General features: G+C 34.7%; 7 protein-coding genes across 7 annotated transcripts; 4 read left to right on the forward strand and 3 right to left on the reverse strand.

The window, feature by feature from the left end:
* The first annotated feature begins 64 nt into the window (after nt 1-64).
* BX664DRAFT_319014 (uncharacterized protein) lies at nt 65-1,568 on the forward strand. Its single transcript, XM_051542858.1, has 5 exons — nt 65-168; nt 251-532; nt 713-831; nt 907-1,017; nt 1,076-1,568. The coding sequence occupies exons 1-5, from the start codon at nt 108-110 to the stop codon at nt 1,475-1,477; spliced, it is 975 nt and encodes a 324-aa protein (XP_051404127.1). The 5' UTR covers nt 65-107; the 3' UTR covers nt 1,478-1,568.
* Nucleotides 1,569-2,527: 959 nt separating this feature from the next.
* Nucleotides 2,528-2,785, reverse strand: BX664DRAFT_243974 (uncharacterized protein; the record flags this gene model as incomplete). Its single annotated transcript, XM_051540240.1, has 1 exon — nt 2,528-2,785. A coding segment is annotated over one exon (258 nt), but the record flags the coding sequence as incomplete, so codon positions are not given.
* Nucleotides 2,786-4,068: 1,283 nt separating this feature from the next.
* Nucleotides 4,069-6,268, forward strand: BX664DRAFT_309612 (uncharacterized protein; the record flags this gene model as incomplete). The annotated part of the gene is made up of 4 exons (XM_051542524.1): nt 4,069-4,292; nt 4,671-4,698; nt 5,495-5,543; nt 6,198-6,268. The coding sequence occupies 4 exons, from the start codon at nt 4,069-4,071 to the stop codon at nt 6,266-6,268; spliced, it is 372 nt and encodes a 123-aa protein (XP_051404129.1).
* A 714-nt stretch (nt 6,269-6,982) lies between these two features.
* BX664DRAFT_344696 (uncharacterized protein) lies at nt 6,983-7,262 on the reverse strand (the record flags this gene model as incomplete). The annotated part of the gene is made up of 2 exons (XM_051547485.1): nt 6,983-7,003; nt 7,092-7,262. 2 exons carry the CDS (start codon nt 7,260-7,262, stop codon nt 6,983-6,985), a joined length of 192 nt encoding a protein of 63 aa, XP_051404130.1.
* Nucleotides 7,263-8,147: 885 nt separating this feature from the next.
* Nucleotides 8,148-8,995, forward strand: BX664DRAFT_319017 (ribosomal protein L6e-domain-containing protein). Its single transcript, XM_051542859.1, has one exon. The coding sequence runs from the start codon at nt 8,175-8,177 to the stop codon at nt 8,877-8,879; it is 705 nt and encodes a 234-aa protein (XP_051404131.1). The 5' UTR covers nt 8,148-8,174; the 3' UTR covers nt 8,880-8,995.
* A 148-nt stretch (nt 8,996-9,143) lies between these two features.
* BX664DRAFT_319019 (uncharacterized protein) lies at nt 9,144-11,122 on the forward strand. Its single transcript, XM_051542860.1, has one exon. It carries the CDS (start codon nt 9,207-9,209, stop codon nt 11,097-11,099), a length of 1,893 nt encoding a protein of 630 aa, XP_051404132.1. The 5' UTR covers nt 9,144-9,206; the 3' UTR covers nt 11,100-11,122.
* Nucleotides 11,123-11,830: 708 nt separating this feature from the next.
* BX664DRAFT_319021 (uncharacterized protein) lies at nt 11,831-16,243 on the reverse strand. Its single transcript, XM_051542861.1, has 12 exons — nt 16,171-16,243; nt 15,943-16,103; nt 15,483-15,870; nt 15,176-15,410; nt 15,050-15,118; nt 14,856-14,970; nt 14,726-14,800; nt 14,470-14,666; nt 14,254-14,396; nt 13,752-14,112; nt 12,314-13,655; nt 11,831-12,218 (listed from the first exon to the last, which is right to left on the reverse strand). The coding sequence occupies exons 2-12, from the start codon at nt 16,040-16,042 to the stop codon at nt 11,986-11,988; spliced, it is 3,258 nt and encodes a 1,085-aa protein (XP_051404133.1). The 5' UTR covers nt 16,043-16,103; nt 16,171-16,243; the 3' UTR covers nt 11,831-11,985.
* Nucleotides 16,244-17,082: the final 839 nt, after the last annotated feature.

The raw sequence follows: 17,082 nt of genomic DNA on the forward strand, positions 1-17,082 counted from the left end.
TGGCGTTGAAATACCGATCTCACTTCCAAAGGCGGGATTGCCAACTACTACTACTTTCCTCGTCTTTTTTTTTTTTTCTCTTTCTCTTTTTCTTTATCAACTTTGTCATGAAACACCTTTCATTAACTCTCGCCTTGGGTGTATTATCTTCCTCTATGAGTGTCATGGGTAACAATGAACAAAATAACACGTTAAATAAATATGATTTTTATACTGAACAACTTCTTCCTTTTATTATTTTAATACATAGCACGCTCATCTGTTTATTTTACACCAATGATACAACCAATGGATTCCATTCCTGAAGTATCATTGAATACTTTCTCTACTTGGATGGCACATATGACGGGGTCTAGTGAAATACATTCTGTCTTTCATTGGAAAGATAAACATCGACAAGAAGCTTTGGAAGGTATACAAACTTTATGGTCTCATCCTACTTTTAGAGAAATGGTTTCTGGTGATATTTTCGAACCTTTGACAAACTCAAAAAAGTCCATGGTTATTATTGATGGAGTCGCTCATTCTAAAGGTATAGTAAAAAAAAAAAAAAAAAAAAAAAAATAGGTTAGTTATTGTTTGTGACAAAAGAAACGTGGATAGAGAAGGGCTGAAACAATACATCTAACTCCTTGATTCTCGGAAACCGAAATAGTAATATATTAATTGTGTTTTTTTTTTTTTTTTTTTTTTTTTTTTATTCTGGTAATAGATATTTTACCTAATCGGCAACCTTCTCTTTATGTTGATGATAATGATGCCCAAGATTTTATGGATGTGGCTCTGGATACCATGGCTTTATACGCTGACAAAAATGCTGAAACTCAAAAGGTATCCAAAAAAAAAAAAGATGGAATCGAGTGTACATTTGCTAACCTCCTTTTTTTTTTCATTTCAATAAAATAGATTGAAAATGTGGACGACACTGTGGATACCAATCTTAACGAAATTATCGATTCTTTCAAAACTCATTATGAATCTTTGGTAGATACCACTGTATTTGATTCTAACAACAAGGTAAAATAGAAGATAATAAATCGTGATGATTTCTTTACTGACATTGCACAATGTATAGGCAGATCGAACATTTATGATCGAAATGGAAAAGATCCGAGGGATGACGAACAAGGATTTTAACGTGGTTCGATTGACAGGATTGAAACAACTTGGACAAGAACATGGTATTAATTCAAACGTATACAGAGAGGCACAACAAGTGGTACAACAATTGATCAACAACGATATTGAACAACAACAAAAAGAAACAATGACATTGATTATGACACCTTGGACGAATACAATGGAAAAACGTGCAGTACCTGAAAAGATCAACGCTGTCAGTGATTTTCAACTACTCTTCTGGACTGGTGTTTTCTTGGTATTAGTGACTTCAGGTGTATTGACGTTTGTCTATAGATTGGGTAGTGTGGATACTGGTAATGTGGTCATGACTTCTACTCTCCCCAAACAAGATTAGTTTTAGTTTTAGTTTAGCCTTTTTTTTTTATTATTATTATTATTATTACTGTTATCTTTGTGATGAATAAATGGAAACTTGTTGTCAATGATTTATTTCAATTACATATGTGTTATTTTATATCGTATTCAATGAAAGGAATGGATGGAATGATCAAATGAATATGTGAAACAGTAATGCTTTTTTCTTTGTTTTATTGATGAGTAAGGAGTGAAAATAAAAATGCTGTTTTTTTTAAAAAAAAAAAAATATCAATATATATATATATATAAAAAGGAATAAGAAAAGAGATTTGTGCTTGGTATGGCATAGAAGGTATAATAAATAAATAAAAAAAAATGTTAAGATACAAGAGACATGATCATAAGGAGGGAAATAGAAAGAAACCAGATTGATTGATATGCGAAAAAAGTAAAAGGGGGAAAATAAGAACATTGAAATAAATAAATAAAAAAAAGAGAAAACTATATATAAGCTATATACAACATATTGATTTTGGATCTACCATAATCAATATAACACACCAGTATGAGTAATAAAAGAGCGGTGGGAGCAAATGAAAAAAAAAAAAAGAATGTGTTGAAGCATGATTGAACTTGATGATAAAGAAAGAAAGTGGACCAAAAAAGGCAATGACGGTCTTCATAACAAGTAATGATGATGATGAGAAGAAGAAGAAGAAGTAGAAGAAGAAGTAGAAGAAGAGGAAGTAGAAGTAGAGGAAGAGGAAGAAATAGATCGATCATGATGATGATATCGATGATGAGTTTGTTGTTGAGGATAGTAAATGGGAGGTAATGTACGATCTTTAGAAGGAATGGAAAGACGACGGACTAAAGGATCATCATTAGCATAGATTGGGTAAGGTGATAAATACAAATCAGAAGGAGGAGTGGTTGGTATCCAAGAGGGTGACATGACAGGAGTGACCACTGTAGGTGAATGAGGTGAACAGGGAGAAAAAGAAGAAGATACCGATGATGATGATGATGTAGAATATTTCTTTTCCATCGTATGAACTGAATTGTTCCTATTATTGTTGGATGGAACACGTTTTCTAGATTTACGAATGCCTTGAAGAGTACGATATCGATTGAAGCAAGTGGCTCGTTTGCGATGAGGTAATTGGCTGGAAATTTGACCCCAAGTCAAACCATTGGCAACACCATCACAAATAATAGCATCCTCCAAGTTGGAAAATCGACTACGAGGTTTACCATGAGATGATGTATCCAAATGATTATCTGATGATGATTGTTTGGGTGGCAACATATCAATACCAGAGGTAGGGTTAAGCAGATCAGAGACTATAAAAGGAAAATAAAAGAGTTTAGATGATGATGGAAAATAATAAAATCAATCACCATTATTAACTTACTGTTCATCATGTTTATAAAAGACTACGGTAGAATAATATATATAAAAAAAAAGAAAAGTAGAGGAAGATGGAAAATAATAATGTAAAAATAAAAAAAAAAGATTTTCGATCAAAGTTGCTCTCTTTTATAGGTTTTTCTGGTTCTTTTTTGGGGGTAAAAGGAAAAAGTGTGGTCGAGAAAAAAAAAAAAAAAGGGTGAGAGATAAAAAAAAAAAAAAAAAAAAGGATCCTCGTTCCCCCCAAAAAATTTAATAAGAGAGGATTTGTTATCTATTTGAAAAAAAAAATCTTACTATCCATCCCATAGATATGCACAATAAATCAATTTCTCGAAGAATATGTTGATTGACAACTCTTTATTGTTTTTCAATTCTAAAACAACAATAACAACAACAGCTATAACAACAATAACAACAATAATAACAACAACGTAACAACAACTTGAGAATAAAATATATATTGACATATCCTTTCCTTTTTTAGATGATCTGTACCCTTCGATCATACAAGCTCCTAAATCATGCTACGTACCATCATCAATTAGAGGATCATGATTAGGTAACCAAGGTAACAATCAACTTTTTTTTTTCCGTAATGAACACGGACAATGACCCTCTGCTTTTTTTTTTTTTTTTGGAGGTTTTAGAAATGCGGTTATTTCTCCTTGTTTCTCTCTTTTTTTTTTTTTTTTTTTTTTTTTTTTTTAGTAAATCGGTTGATGATTATATTGGAAAGGGGATGAAGGGATAGAGGAGTTAGGGTGATGATCCGATTGAAAGGCTGGCCTCGGAAAGGGGGGGGGGAAGTTTACCTGCCACATCTGTTTGTCATCATCATCATCCACCATCCATTATTATTACCATCATCGTCATAACAACCACCGCAAGAATAACGAAAAAGGAGAAGGGTCTTTAAAAAGAACGAGCCAAGAGAGTTTAAAAAAAAAAAAAAAGAGGTAGACAGAAAAAGCTCATCACGATCTTTTATAAAATGAATAGGGGCTATAAGCTTATGAAAAGAATGGCAAATTCATTACTCTTATTAAATAGATAACTATGATTGAAACGGTTGATTAAGTCGAGATGATTATAGTTGTTACAATGATCTTTTTTTTTTTTATTTTGATTAAGACAAATAATGATGATTTTTTTTTCTTTCTTACTATTGGCCTATTCTGCCCTCCCTGCACGGACTTTACTCTTTTCGTTGGAAAATGAGAATGACTTCAAAAAAAAAGGAGGATGTAGTTGTAACAAATAAGATCAAGGCTCCGTTTCTTTCTATGTTTTGTTACATCCAGGGTCTCTGTGTACCTGATTCCACTTTCTTTTTTTGGTATTCACCCGTCAAAACACCCCATCTCGAGATTTTTTTTTTTCATGAGGTTCATATGATGATTCGTATGCTGATTCATACGATGATTCCTATGCTTGCTTCGTATGACGATGGATGATGATGGATATTTCGCATAATGGATGGTTTGTATAATGAATAATTTATATGAAGTATGAATTGTATGATCCATGGTGAATGATCTATGACTGGTGAATGAATAGTAATCGTAGTGATGATGATGATGACGATGATGATTACTGTAACGATAAGGATTATGCTCATAATAATGATCATTAGTGCCCTTCCTATGCTAATTCCTATATGATGACGCAGGGTGATTTTCTTTAAGAAACAATCGCTATAAGACCTCCACCTCCTTTTTTTCGTTCCCTTTGTACCTTTTTTTTATATCTCTCTCTCCCGATCGATCATCAGCATCATTCTGTTAGCATTGATAATCTATGGATGATGTAATCATAGTAATAGCAGTAGTACGAATAAAGATGAGGTTAAATAGAAGACAACATCCGTCAAAGCAACATCATAGTAATCAAATAGATGTTCATGGATCATTGCATTTTTTTTTTTTTTTTTGAACAATCATCCCCGTCAAATAGACTCGGACTTTTCCCGAATAAATAGAATATGAATCCGTACTATCATCTATCCGATTTTTGGGCGGGCTATGATAATATGGAAAGGTGCAAGTATTTGCACACGGACGTGGCACATGCCTTGATTCCCTTTCTTGAACCCAATACCGCCTTAAATGATAAAAAAAAAAAAAAAAAAAAAAAAACTTTATGTTACCTCACTTTTCCTAAATGAGTAATCCATTTGTGCTCGTGCTCAAACATCTTATAAACCCTTTTTGCTATTAAGACTATAATTCATAAACTTGAAAGAATTATGATGCAAGAAGGTTCATCCGCTTGTTTAAACCGGTTTTTTTTTTTTTTTTTTTGGTGTTGGTTTTGCGTGGAAAATTTTTTTCCTATTTCATTTCAAAATATTAATCCACGTTATTATTAAAAAAAAAAAAGGGAAAAGGGAACAGTGCTCAAGTTGGAAGGATGACTAAAAAGAAAGAAATAAGTTAATGCAGAAAAAAATATCCGATTTGGCTGTAAGGATGACAAGTTGTTGTTTATTGTTTTCTTTGTCAAGTGAATAGAATTTAACAACGATCAAACTTTGTCAATATAGTTTTTATTGTTTTAGAGTAAAAATAGATGTTTCAAATTAGAAAATATTTAGATGATATACATTTATACATAAATTTTTTATTAGTTTATGTGATTTAGATCTACATTGAGAATCATTTGGGTAAAGGCCAACAAAGAGATCTCAGGGGTAAAAAAAAAAAAAAAGTGGGGATGGGAAGAAAGGGAGATTGAACTTTGACCCCCCGCCTTGCATGAATAGATTGTCTTTTTTTTTCCCTCTGTGTCTTTCTCACTTACTCCCATTATATTACTAGTTGCACTAGTTAGTGAGTATAATACAGTAATCATCTTGTTAGTTATCTTTAACCTTCCGATCATATTAATAAGAATTTTTTCAAAAAAAAAAAAGAAAAAAGATGAAACGAAGGAGATCATCCCAATGACCTGTGTGTCACTTGGCATTGATGCCTGTTAAACTCTCCCTGAAACGCTCGGATATCATCCACAGAGTACACGTCCTTTTGAGCACATACATTTTGTGGAATAAACAGGTTGTATGCCTCATCACCCTCTTTTGCTTCTTCCCTCTTTTTTTTTTTTTTTTTTTTTTTTTTTTGTGAATCTGCATGTCATCATAATACTATCCTCATTATCCAACCACCACCATTATTATTATTATTATTATTATTATTATTCAGTTAACACCGCCATTCAATCATCATCATCATCATCATCATCATCTTCATCATCATCATCATCACCATAATAATAATAATAATAATAATAATAATAAATATCATCATCATAACCATCATAATTATGATCATCGTTACTCAATTAGAATCGCTCAATGATATCGTCATTAAAAAATCAACATCGCTTACAGAGTTAGGAGCTCGCTTCTTAGAATAAATGGGCGGTTAAAAAGCACGGTCCAGCATTATAAAAAAGCTTGTGCCATCCTTGTGCTCCTAAGCATCCATCTCTAAATTACCTTTTCAATATGATATGATCCTTTTTTTCTTCTTATGAATGAAGGTACCATTATTATTTTTTTTTTGGACTCCATTACCAAAAGAAGAATTAGGGGAAGATATCAATATTATAAGTTAAAAAGCAGATCCATACTTAGAAAAAGGAGAACATCACTATAAATAAAAAAAATCAAGGGATTTACTTTTTTTTTTTTTTTAGCACTTTAACGTATCTGATTCATTCTCCCCCAGTTTCTATGTCTCTCTTTCTTTTTTTTTTTTCTCTTACCTCGTTCAAGCCCCTATTATTTTCTTTTATCCTTTCTACAGACCTTTTTTTTTTTTCTCATTATCACACATTTATTCCATTCGACTCACGCCTACGTACATACGTACGCACACACGAACAATCCACACATCCATACATACAGTTCACACGTCCAGACACAAGTTCCGTTCATACGAATAACACATACATATAGCACGCACAATTCACACATATATTCGATCACATTCTTTTTTCCATTTTTTCCCCTTTCTATCTATTATGCATCATCCATCATATAAACATAAACCAGTATACCACTTTGATGGTTTGTCTTTATTATTACTTTTTACATATGCATAAATCAAAAAAAAAAAAAAAACTAAATTACATGACAATGACACCAAGCTAATCTAATAAGCTTATACAAATGGAGGAGAAAAAGGGTATAATATGATAACTTTGTTCAATCTTTTAAGGAATGTTGTTGCCATACTATTTTCTTTGGTTTCTTCTTGATTTCAAGTTCGAGATCTTCAGCACTAGTATCCTTCCATGCTTCTGGAACTATCACAGGTTCTTCAGGAAGTTTGTTGGCGACCCAATCAATGGCTACCACCGGTAAATCTGATTTTTCCCAATGAATATAATTGTAAGTACTGTCCATGTTGTTTGAGTAAAGAAAAAAGTGTTCATGTATGAAGAAATAAAAAAAAAAAGAAAGAGGAAAAGAAAAAAGAAAAAAATAGGAGGAAAAAGGAGGGAAACCTAAGGTTTCCGGACGAAGCGGTATTTCAAACTCACAAAATCCGGTCCAGTGTGATACCTTAAATTTTTGGTGGAGAATAAAGCTCATTGTTCACAAAGCAACCTCTTGCTACGTTCTCTTTTTTTCTGTCTTTGCTAAAGGTGTGTATACTATTACAATATCTTTGTAAGAACAATCAACATTATATAGTTACAAATAGTTCAGTGGATAATCATATGGATGGATGGATGAATGAATGGATGGATGGATACGTATACACATACATAAACATATATATAGATGCGGACTGATGGATAGATACTTATATCACTCAAACGGCTGAATGACCAATCAACTACAACAGATCGATCATTACATATATATATGCACCTTATATCTACTTTATCTTGTATCTCGACCACATCAAATAGTAGATACATCACCTACGACAATGGATGGATGAATGAATGAACATATAGATAGATGGATGGATGGATAAAGAAATCTGATAGAAGAATGACAATTACTCTTTTTTTTTTTTTACGCCAATTCACTTTATACAATGAAACACAACATGAATCTTAAATAACCATCACTATTCGACGATCGACATGTCTTACCCAGCAACATCGTATAATTATTTCTACAACTGTATTATGTATCTTTTTTTTTTCTGTACATATGTTATCTATGTGTGTGTGTATATGTATGGTGGATAGAATTCATATTCCTCATATGTATTATTCGCTGGACAAACTGCAACTTGGATTGTATTTAAAGGTAGAAACGGCTTACTGATTCTTTTTTTTTTTTTTTTTTGATATAGCAACAATGGCTAACGCACCCAGAAACTCCATCCTTGTTCCCGGCGTCTCTCGTTACAGCCGTTCGGTCATCTACTCCAAGAAGGCTTTGTACAAGCGCAACAAGTACAACACTCCCGCTGCTGTGAAGGAAGTTGCTGCTGATAAGACTGTTGAAGTCAAGGGTGCCAAGAATGGTGGTAAGCGTACCATCCCTGCCAACAAGGCCAGCAAGTTCTATCCTGCTGAAGATGTTCCTCAACCCAAGAAGTCTCGCAAGACTGTCAAGGTCGCTGGTCTCCGTCAATCCATCACCCCTGGTACTGTTGTCATTCTTTTGGCTGGTCGTCACCGTGGAAAGCGTGTTGTTGTCTTGAAGCAATTGGACTCTGGTCTTCTTCTTGTCACTGGTCCTTTCCGTGTCAATGGTGTCCCCTTACGTCGTGTTGATCAAGCTTACGTTATTGCCACCTCCACCAAGATCGATATTGGTGCTGTCGATGCCAAGTTCAACGATGCTTACTTCAAGAAGTCTTCTGCTACCAAGTCTCAAGAATTCCTTGCTTCTCAACAAGAAGGTGCCAAGGCTGTTCCTGCTTCCAAGGCTGCTGACCAAAAGGCCGTCGACAAGGCTATCCTCGAAGCTGTTGTCAAGACTCCTTTCCTCCGTCAATACTTGTCTGCCAAGTTTGGTTTGTCCAAGGGTCAATTCCCCCACAACATGAAGTTCTAGATTAGATACAGTTAGTTATTAGAGCTTTTTTTGGTGATTTTGTTGTGTGTATGTTTTTTTTTATGACATCTTTTTATTCAAATAAAAAATAAAAAAGGGTTGATTTATTACTATTATTGATGAATGCATGGATGATGGCATTGTTGAATTACATTTTTGATTTTAGTAGTTTGAATTGTGGCGCTTTAAAAATCCATTCTTTTTTTTTTCTTTTTCTTTTTCTTTTTCTTTTTTTTTTTTTTTTCTTTTTCTTTTTTTTTTTTTTTTTTTTTGTCTTCATTGTATTTTATACCCCTTGTTCTTCCTCCTTTATGATTCAAATACATTATGCTCCTTTCCTCATTTTGTCGATATCCCCCCTCTAGACGTTTGATGGCCACCTTCAGCTCAAAATCTAAATATGTGAAATGGGAACCTTGGGAAGATACCTTATTGAAAGATTATGTCGCCAATAATGGAAAAAGATGGTCAGATCTAGTTCGACATTGCCTACCTCACCGAACGGGAAATAGCTGCTTATATCGTTACAAACATATATCTGATTCAACATTAAAAAAGGGTCCGTTAACACCTTCTGAAAGGGATAAATTACGACAGGGTGTTAATGAACTTGGTCTTGGAAACTGGACAATGATCTCTAAACTGTATTTACCGCACCGTACACCAGCACAACTTTACAATGTATGGACTAGTACCTGTGATCCTCAACTGGTTAAACAACAACGATGGAGTACTGAAGAGGACAATTTACTTTTGGATGGGATTAAGCAACATGGAATGAATCAATGGACCAAGATCAAGAATTCGCATTTGCCTCACCGAAGCCGCCAGCAGATTCAATACCGTTACAACAATCACTTGGATCCTCGTATTCGACATACTCCTTGGACAACTGAAGAAGCAGATATCTTACTACGGCGCACCATTCTATTTGGTACTGATGATTGGAATAAGGTATCCGAAGGTTTGGAAGGTCGAACACCAGAACAATGCAGATTATACTATATCAGGCACGTCGACCCATCACGCACCAAACGTAATACTCCGTGGACAGAAAACGATACTCTTTTGTTTTGGGAACTGGTAGAAATCTATGATGGCAAATGGAAAATCATCAGCAAGCAATTAGGCCGCACCGAAGAAGAATGCATTGCTTTATTTAAGGCTGCTCAACAACGGGAACTCAAACTTCTTCACTCGAAACATGACACGGAACAGCATCCAGAAGAAACAAGATCTCAGTGGAAACGACGTATAGGTGCTTTGATGTCCCAGTATTACCAACAATATTATTATACCGCTCAGCCGTCCATGGATGTCAACAGGATGAATAACAGCAATAACGATAGTAACAACATGGATAAACTTTTGGATAAAAACTCTGATGCACAAACAAAACAACACAACACAACTGAAAAAGCCAGCAATAAAAAAACCAACAATGGTAGCAAAGGAAGAACATGGACGAAGGAAGAGTCGAATTTACTGGATCAATTGGTGGAAAAATATGGAATGGATTGGACTACGATCGCACAACATCATCCAACAAAATCGACCTCTCAATGTAGATCACGATATTACAATGTACTACGCTATCGACAGGATCCGACCTACTTGCATGATCAACCTCTGTCAAAAATCGAAAAAGAACTTGTCTTGCATGGTGTTGATTTGTTTGGACATGACTGGGTGGCAATTACCAAGACGTTTCTTCCTAGACGAAAACCTCACCAATGCATGCGATGGTATTTCGCCAACTTTGAAGGAACCAATACTGGTGGTGATGATGATAAAGGAACAACACCTATGGATTCAACACTGATGGATCACAGACCAATCAGGAAAGGGAGATGGACAGATGAGGAAAACAAACAGCTTGAATTTATCATGGAACACTATTACAACAACAACGACGATAAAAACAACATCAGATACGACTGGCGCAAAATAGCAAGATTCATCAATACTGGACGAACGCCAAGTCAATGCAAGTTACACTGGTTTTCAGTTCTACGATATGATGATAGCAAGAAAGGTTCTTGGACATGGGATGAGAGGCTACGCTTGGTGGAATTGGTTCAAAAACATCAAATGGCTGACTACTCGAAGGAAGAGATGTGGAAAAGGGTGGCAACCGATTTGAAAACTGGACGATCACCTTTCTCTTGTCGCTCGAAATACAATTACATGGAAAAAACAAATAGTCTCTTCAGGTCATAGTTGATTTTTTTTTTTTTTTTTTTTTGTATATCTAATAGTCAAATAGAACTGCTATATTTTACCAATAAAATATTTATCTCTTTTTTTTTTTTTTTTTTTTTTTTTTTTTTCCTGGAAAAATCTTTGTTATGATATCATTCATGTTCTTTTTTTTATGATGATTACTTTACTGATCTCAACTTTGTCTTATTGATCAAAATTTTGAATCATTCTCTTTTTTAACATCACTTGGAATGGACAGTAATTCATTCATTGCACCATATTTGAACACAATATACATAAAGATATTCTCGTTGGTATTAATAATAATTTATATCTTGCTTCCCAATTTATAGAGTAAAAGGAAATGTCCATATCGTCATTCTTCATCCAATAATGATCATCATTCAATAAGGATTTCGTCAAAAAAAAAAAAAAAAATAGTTCTAATATCATCTAATACCATTTCATCAGTCATTTTTGCCAAGATGACCAATGAAATGCATCGATTTCTCTAAAAATTGCCTGATGATCCCCTGACGATTTGATTTTTAGAGCCAAAAGTTGGCTGAGGAATATGAAAATCTTAGCTGTAAAATTCAAAAGCTCATCCCTTTTTTTCCACCCTACATACAAGATGATGAAAACACTCTCTTTGAAGAGGTTAACCATTCGACAAAAAAAAAAAAAAAAAAATGGGTGATTAGTTATAAAAAGAAGGGTTTCTATATAGATTACATTTCATTTCATTTCCGGTTTTCATTCAATCATTTGGTATCTGCTTTATTTCTATTATTGGCTTTTAAATTAAATAAAAAAAAAAAAAGTGGAGACTAGGCTAAAAAGTGCATAAATAAATAAATATATATTCATCTATCTATATAAATCAGGATATCGTCAAAAATCGTCAGTTCGTAATAGTCACCGTAGGTATACTGTTCCTTTCTGCTGTTTGATCTTTAGCATGATCTTCCTGATTGTTGTCTTCGTCCTGGTATGCTGTGCCGCAGATTTCTTGTATTGGTGGTAATTCTGCAGATGGATCCAACGGAGTCATCATTGCCAATGTTTGAGTATATGTATGTATTGCTGCTTCCAATTCTTCTTTTCTGACGGGTTTGCTGACGTACGCATTCATACCTAAATTCACAGTAATCATCATATAACCTGTTATCAGCTTTTTTTTTTTTTTCTTTTTTTTTTTTTTTTTTTTTTTTTTTTTGTAACAAACTTACCGGCTTTCATACACTTTTCACGATCACCAGGCATCACACAGGCAGTCATGGCAATGATATAAGGATGCAACTGTGAGTGAGCTAAATCCTTGCGAATTGCCGTTGATGCCTCCAAACCATTCATTTTGGGCATCCAGATATCCATAAACACCAAATCGATCGGTTTGTCAATTCCATCACTATCATTTGCTTCCTTGATCGCATCATATGCTTCTTGTCCATTCTGTGCCGTCTTGAAAGTCAGTCCCATTCGTTTCAGCATGCGAGATAGTACCTTCAGATTCACCGGATTGTCATCCACAAGTAAAGCTTTGATCCTTCCCGATGTATCATCTATAGTGCTTCCATGTTTGTTTTCGGTGCCGCTATTTGCAGATGAAGGTGTGCTGATGCCTGAAGTCGTCATTGTTGTTGAATTTGATGCCAGAGATGCGTTGGAGGACGAGATGGAAGGATGTCGCTGAGATTCGTCCCTAGTCGTTTCTTCGTTGTCAAGTGAAAGACTCCTGGAGTGGCTGATGTTTTTATTGCCATTTGTCAAAGAATGCTGGGGACTGGATTCTCTATTTACAAAGGACTGGAGATGGTGCTGATGTTGTTGCTGATAGTGATGATCATCATTCGGTGGGGAAACGGCTAAAGGTATACTATCGAGTTGTCCGTCCGTAGTAGCTGTGTCAATAGCAGTAGGTGTGATAATGCTGAGTGGAGATATCAATTGATGTAATGTTGAGAAGAGGACAGAGTTTTTGAATGGTTTGAGAATAGTCATCGTTGGTGTTTGGTCCAAAGGAAGTAGTTTCGTTTCATTTGAGCTGGGTGATGCATTCATACCTGCAGTTAATTCTTTATAACTGGCCATCAATGCCTTTTCCGATGTATCTAGTAATAGCTGATTTTCGTCGACTGATTTCATCGATTGTCGCTTGGATTTAATGTCGCCAACGCACAGAGTAGGAATATGATTGAGTTGAGGATAGTGATCTCGGAAATATGAGATTGTGTTTTCACTTGAAACTGGTTTTGGTTCTGATTGTTCCATGTCCAAAGAATCCATATCCACTATCAACAAAGGAGGTAACGAATCAACAAGTTGGTGAGAAAAATACCGTTCAGCTTGATCAAAAGTAAGAGTTTGGACAAACTTGATTCCAGCATTCCCAAGAAGGTTTTTCCATGCTTCATGATCTTGAGGTTTTCCACAGATCACAACCGTGCCACTAACAGTTTTGGTGAGCTCTGCCAATTTGTGATATTCACCATAGGTACATGTATTTGACTGTTTCTTGAGTGATACCTGGAAAGTGAAGGTAGTTCCTTTGCCATACTCTGAAGAGAGCCACTAAAAAAAAGAAAAAAAATAAATAAATAAAACAGTTAACATCACCGTATGTTCATATACACGAGTAATAACAAATATAGAATATATTTTTCTTACCATATCACCGTCCATCATACGACAAAGTTGACGTGAAATAGCCAGACCAAGTCCCGTGCCACCATATGTTCTTGTTGTTGACGCATCCACTTGTGAGAAAGATTGAAAAAGAGTATTGACTTTGTTTGCAGGAATACCAATACCAGTGTCGCTGACAGATACTTGAATAGGTACATAATCTGTTTCCATATATGGGGAGACAGTAGATTCATCGATTTCTTCAGATAATAAAGGTCGTATTTCCAATGGTTGATCTTGTTTGTCTTTTTGGGAATCCATTGTATAATGTCTATCCTTTGCAATTTCGACATGTACATGTACACAACCACCTGAAGGTGTAAACTTGAATGCATTGGAAAGCCTTTTGAATAAATTAAAAAAAAAAAAAAAAGATAAAGAAGGAAAATTAGTTATAAGGACCTGGTTTAATGATGGACTGACTGATGATCAAAAACTAAAATAAAGTAAAATAAAATAAAATAAAATAGAAAGATGAACTTACAAATTCAATATAATTTGACGTAAACGGACCAAATCACCCATAATTTTAACAGGTACTTTTGGATCAACTTCACACCACAAAGCAATGTTCTTTTGCAAAAAGTTGGGAGCCACCAGTTTGATAGCGCTTTCAATCACGTAGGTCTATAAAAAGAAAATAATAGAAATTAGCATATATGGCATACTCATTATTTTTTTCTTCTTCTTTTGAGTTTACCAGGTTCAAAGCTTTTTGTTCCAATAAAAGTTTGCCGGATTCAATCTTCGAATAATCCAATATATCATCAATGATGGCCATCAAGTGGTTTCCAGAAGTTTCAATAGTTTCAGCACAGTCGTATAATTCAGGAGGTAGATCGCTTTCCATCAAAATACGAGACATTCCAATAACAGCATTCATGGGTGTACGAATTTCTAGCATATATATATATAAAAATTATTATTCCAGTTGTATGATTACCGTTTATTCTTACCATGTGACATATTGGCTAAAAAGTTCTGTTTGGTTGCTGCTGCTGCTTCAGCTACTTCCTTTGCGGCCTTGAGATCTAATTATTGTACATGAGTTAGAAATTGACAATATAACTATATCATTCTCTTTACCTTTCAATAAAGTTTGTGTCCTGCCTCGTTCTTCTTCCAACTCCAAAGTACGTTGCTGAAGATTTGCAGTTCTATTGTATACCAAGTTTTCCATATCATTTGCATACTTTTCAAGCTTGAAATTCAAAAAGAAAAAAAAAAAGAATAGAAATCAGTATAACGCATCCTTTTCCATAAAAGTTATCAAAACTTACAAGAGCAGCAAGTATATCCACTACATTTTCCGAGCTGGCTAATGAAGGATCTATTGTTTTCATATGATTCTACAAAGAAGAATACTAAGTCTCATCTATTTTCTAACTTTATATATGTCAACTTACTTTCAGATCATAAATCAAAGGTCGATCATCAGGATCAGTAGCCCAACACTTGATAATAAGCTGATTGACTTGATTCACTTTGTGATAGTTTTCATCTTGTGTGTTGTTGGAAAGAGTAGGTGTAATATGGTCGCGAGTAATTTGTTGAAAGATATCCCTTGAAACAGTGCGTTCTATTTTTCGATCACTGTATGGAAGAGTTCGAGTCAAGATTTCATTCATAACAATACCAACGCTAAGGGAAAAGAGAAAGAAAAAAAAAAAGAGATCATAAGTAAATTTTAACAAAAAGTAAGTATATAGATACCTGTAAACATCCGCTGCTTTTGTAGGAAAAGTGATGTATAAATCCGGTGAGACTTCAATAATAGATTCAGGTGCTAACCATAACAAATTATTTGCAGAAGGAACCACCATAGGGCAGCCTGGATATCGTTTATGAATAGAGGAGATGATATTTCGATCATATTGAGTTTGGCGCATTTTGTATAATCCATAATCCGTGATTTTCAGTTCCCATCGACCAGTGATAATACAAGAAGCTGAAGTGAGTAATCCATGAATTTCAATATTTGATCTATGTATAAAGCGCATTCCTTGCAATAAATCATTGATAAGAGAGAATCGAAATATCCAAGTTAAATCAATATCGGGATTAGCCAAGATCTTATCTAATGGTCCTTTGCTACAGTATTCTAAATGAAAGTATTGTATTAGTTTATACACAGAGGTGACATGTCAATTTGATTCAATAAAAAAAAAGTTACCTTCTACTATATATGTTCCATGAGATTCGATGCAAACCCCAATAAATTCCACCAGATTTTGATATCGTCCATGTTTCAAAAGTCCAATTTCTTTTTTCATGTCATCATCAATACGTAGCTGCTTGAAACCAATTTGTTTGATGTATACCCGGAGATTTCGACTACATTGGAATAAATGATATGTCATGTTAGATGATCCCGATATCATATCCATTCATTTTCACTTACTGTCGACCAATCGAGTTGTGTAAAACGTTATGCTGTGGTTGCCTAGGTAGATATGGGAGATCCAGTAAAAAAAAAAAAAAAAAAAAAAAAAAAAAAAAAAAAAAATTGGATTAGCCGTCTAGCCTTTCCCGACTATTCTTTGTCTCAGTTCAATCGCTTGATGATTTACCTTTTTGACTTTTTCGGTTCATGACCATCGTAGTGTTTTCCTTCTAATCCTCTTGGTGACATTGAGTCTCTGGTACCAGCTGATTTTTCTTTGGTGGGCTGTACTACGTAACCTGGTGCAAGTTGATTCATTTCATCATAGTTGCTGGTACTACTGCTACTACTACCACTGCTATTGGTAGCATCCGTATGAGATAAAAGCGCCATTGCAGAATGAGGAGTAACTGCTGTATCTGGAGAAGACACGTTGGGAAAATCTGAACGTAATTCTTTGTCATTTGACATATCATTTGTTGTAGATAAGTGTCGTAAGCATGGTGTCATCAGAGCCTTGTACGATAAAAGCCAAGAATCATCATCAGCCAACTCTATTGATTTCCGTTCTCTTCGTCGCTTCAGACAATAGTAAAGCCACCAACCAAGTAGTGCAAGAAGGATGACCAGGACAATAGGTAGAATAATGGCCAAGATCAGTCGAATCTTTCTTTGTTTTTCTTGGTAAATATATGTTGAACAGTAACTGTCGTTTGATGCAGTAGAGTCGTGACAAGAAATGCACATTGTCGAATTGCCATTTGGAACGGTACCTTCTGGACATTTTGTACACTCGCTCTGATCTGGATGAGGATTGTAATAATATGCTGGACATGGACTGCATTGAATGGAAGACTTTGCATTGTTTGATTCGTCTAGACAGAAGGGATCACGAGCCAAAACAATATAGAATGTACCAGGTGGACAGAT

Source organism: Halteromyces radiatus (assembly GCF_025201355.1).
Source record: "Halteromyces radiatus strain CBS 162.75 chromosome Unknown BX664scaffold_1, whole genome shotgun sequence".
In the NCBI taxonomy this organism is placed as follows: Eukaryota; Fungi; Mucoromycota; class Mucoromycetes; order Mucorales; family Cunninghamellaceae; genus Halteromyces; species Halteromyces radiatus.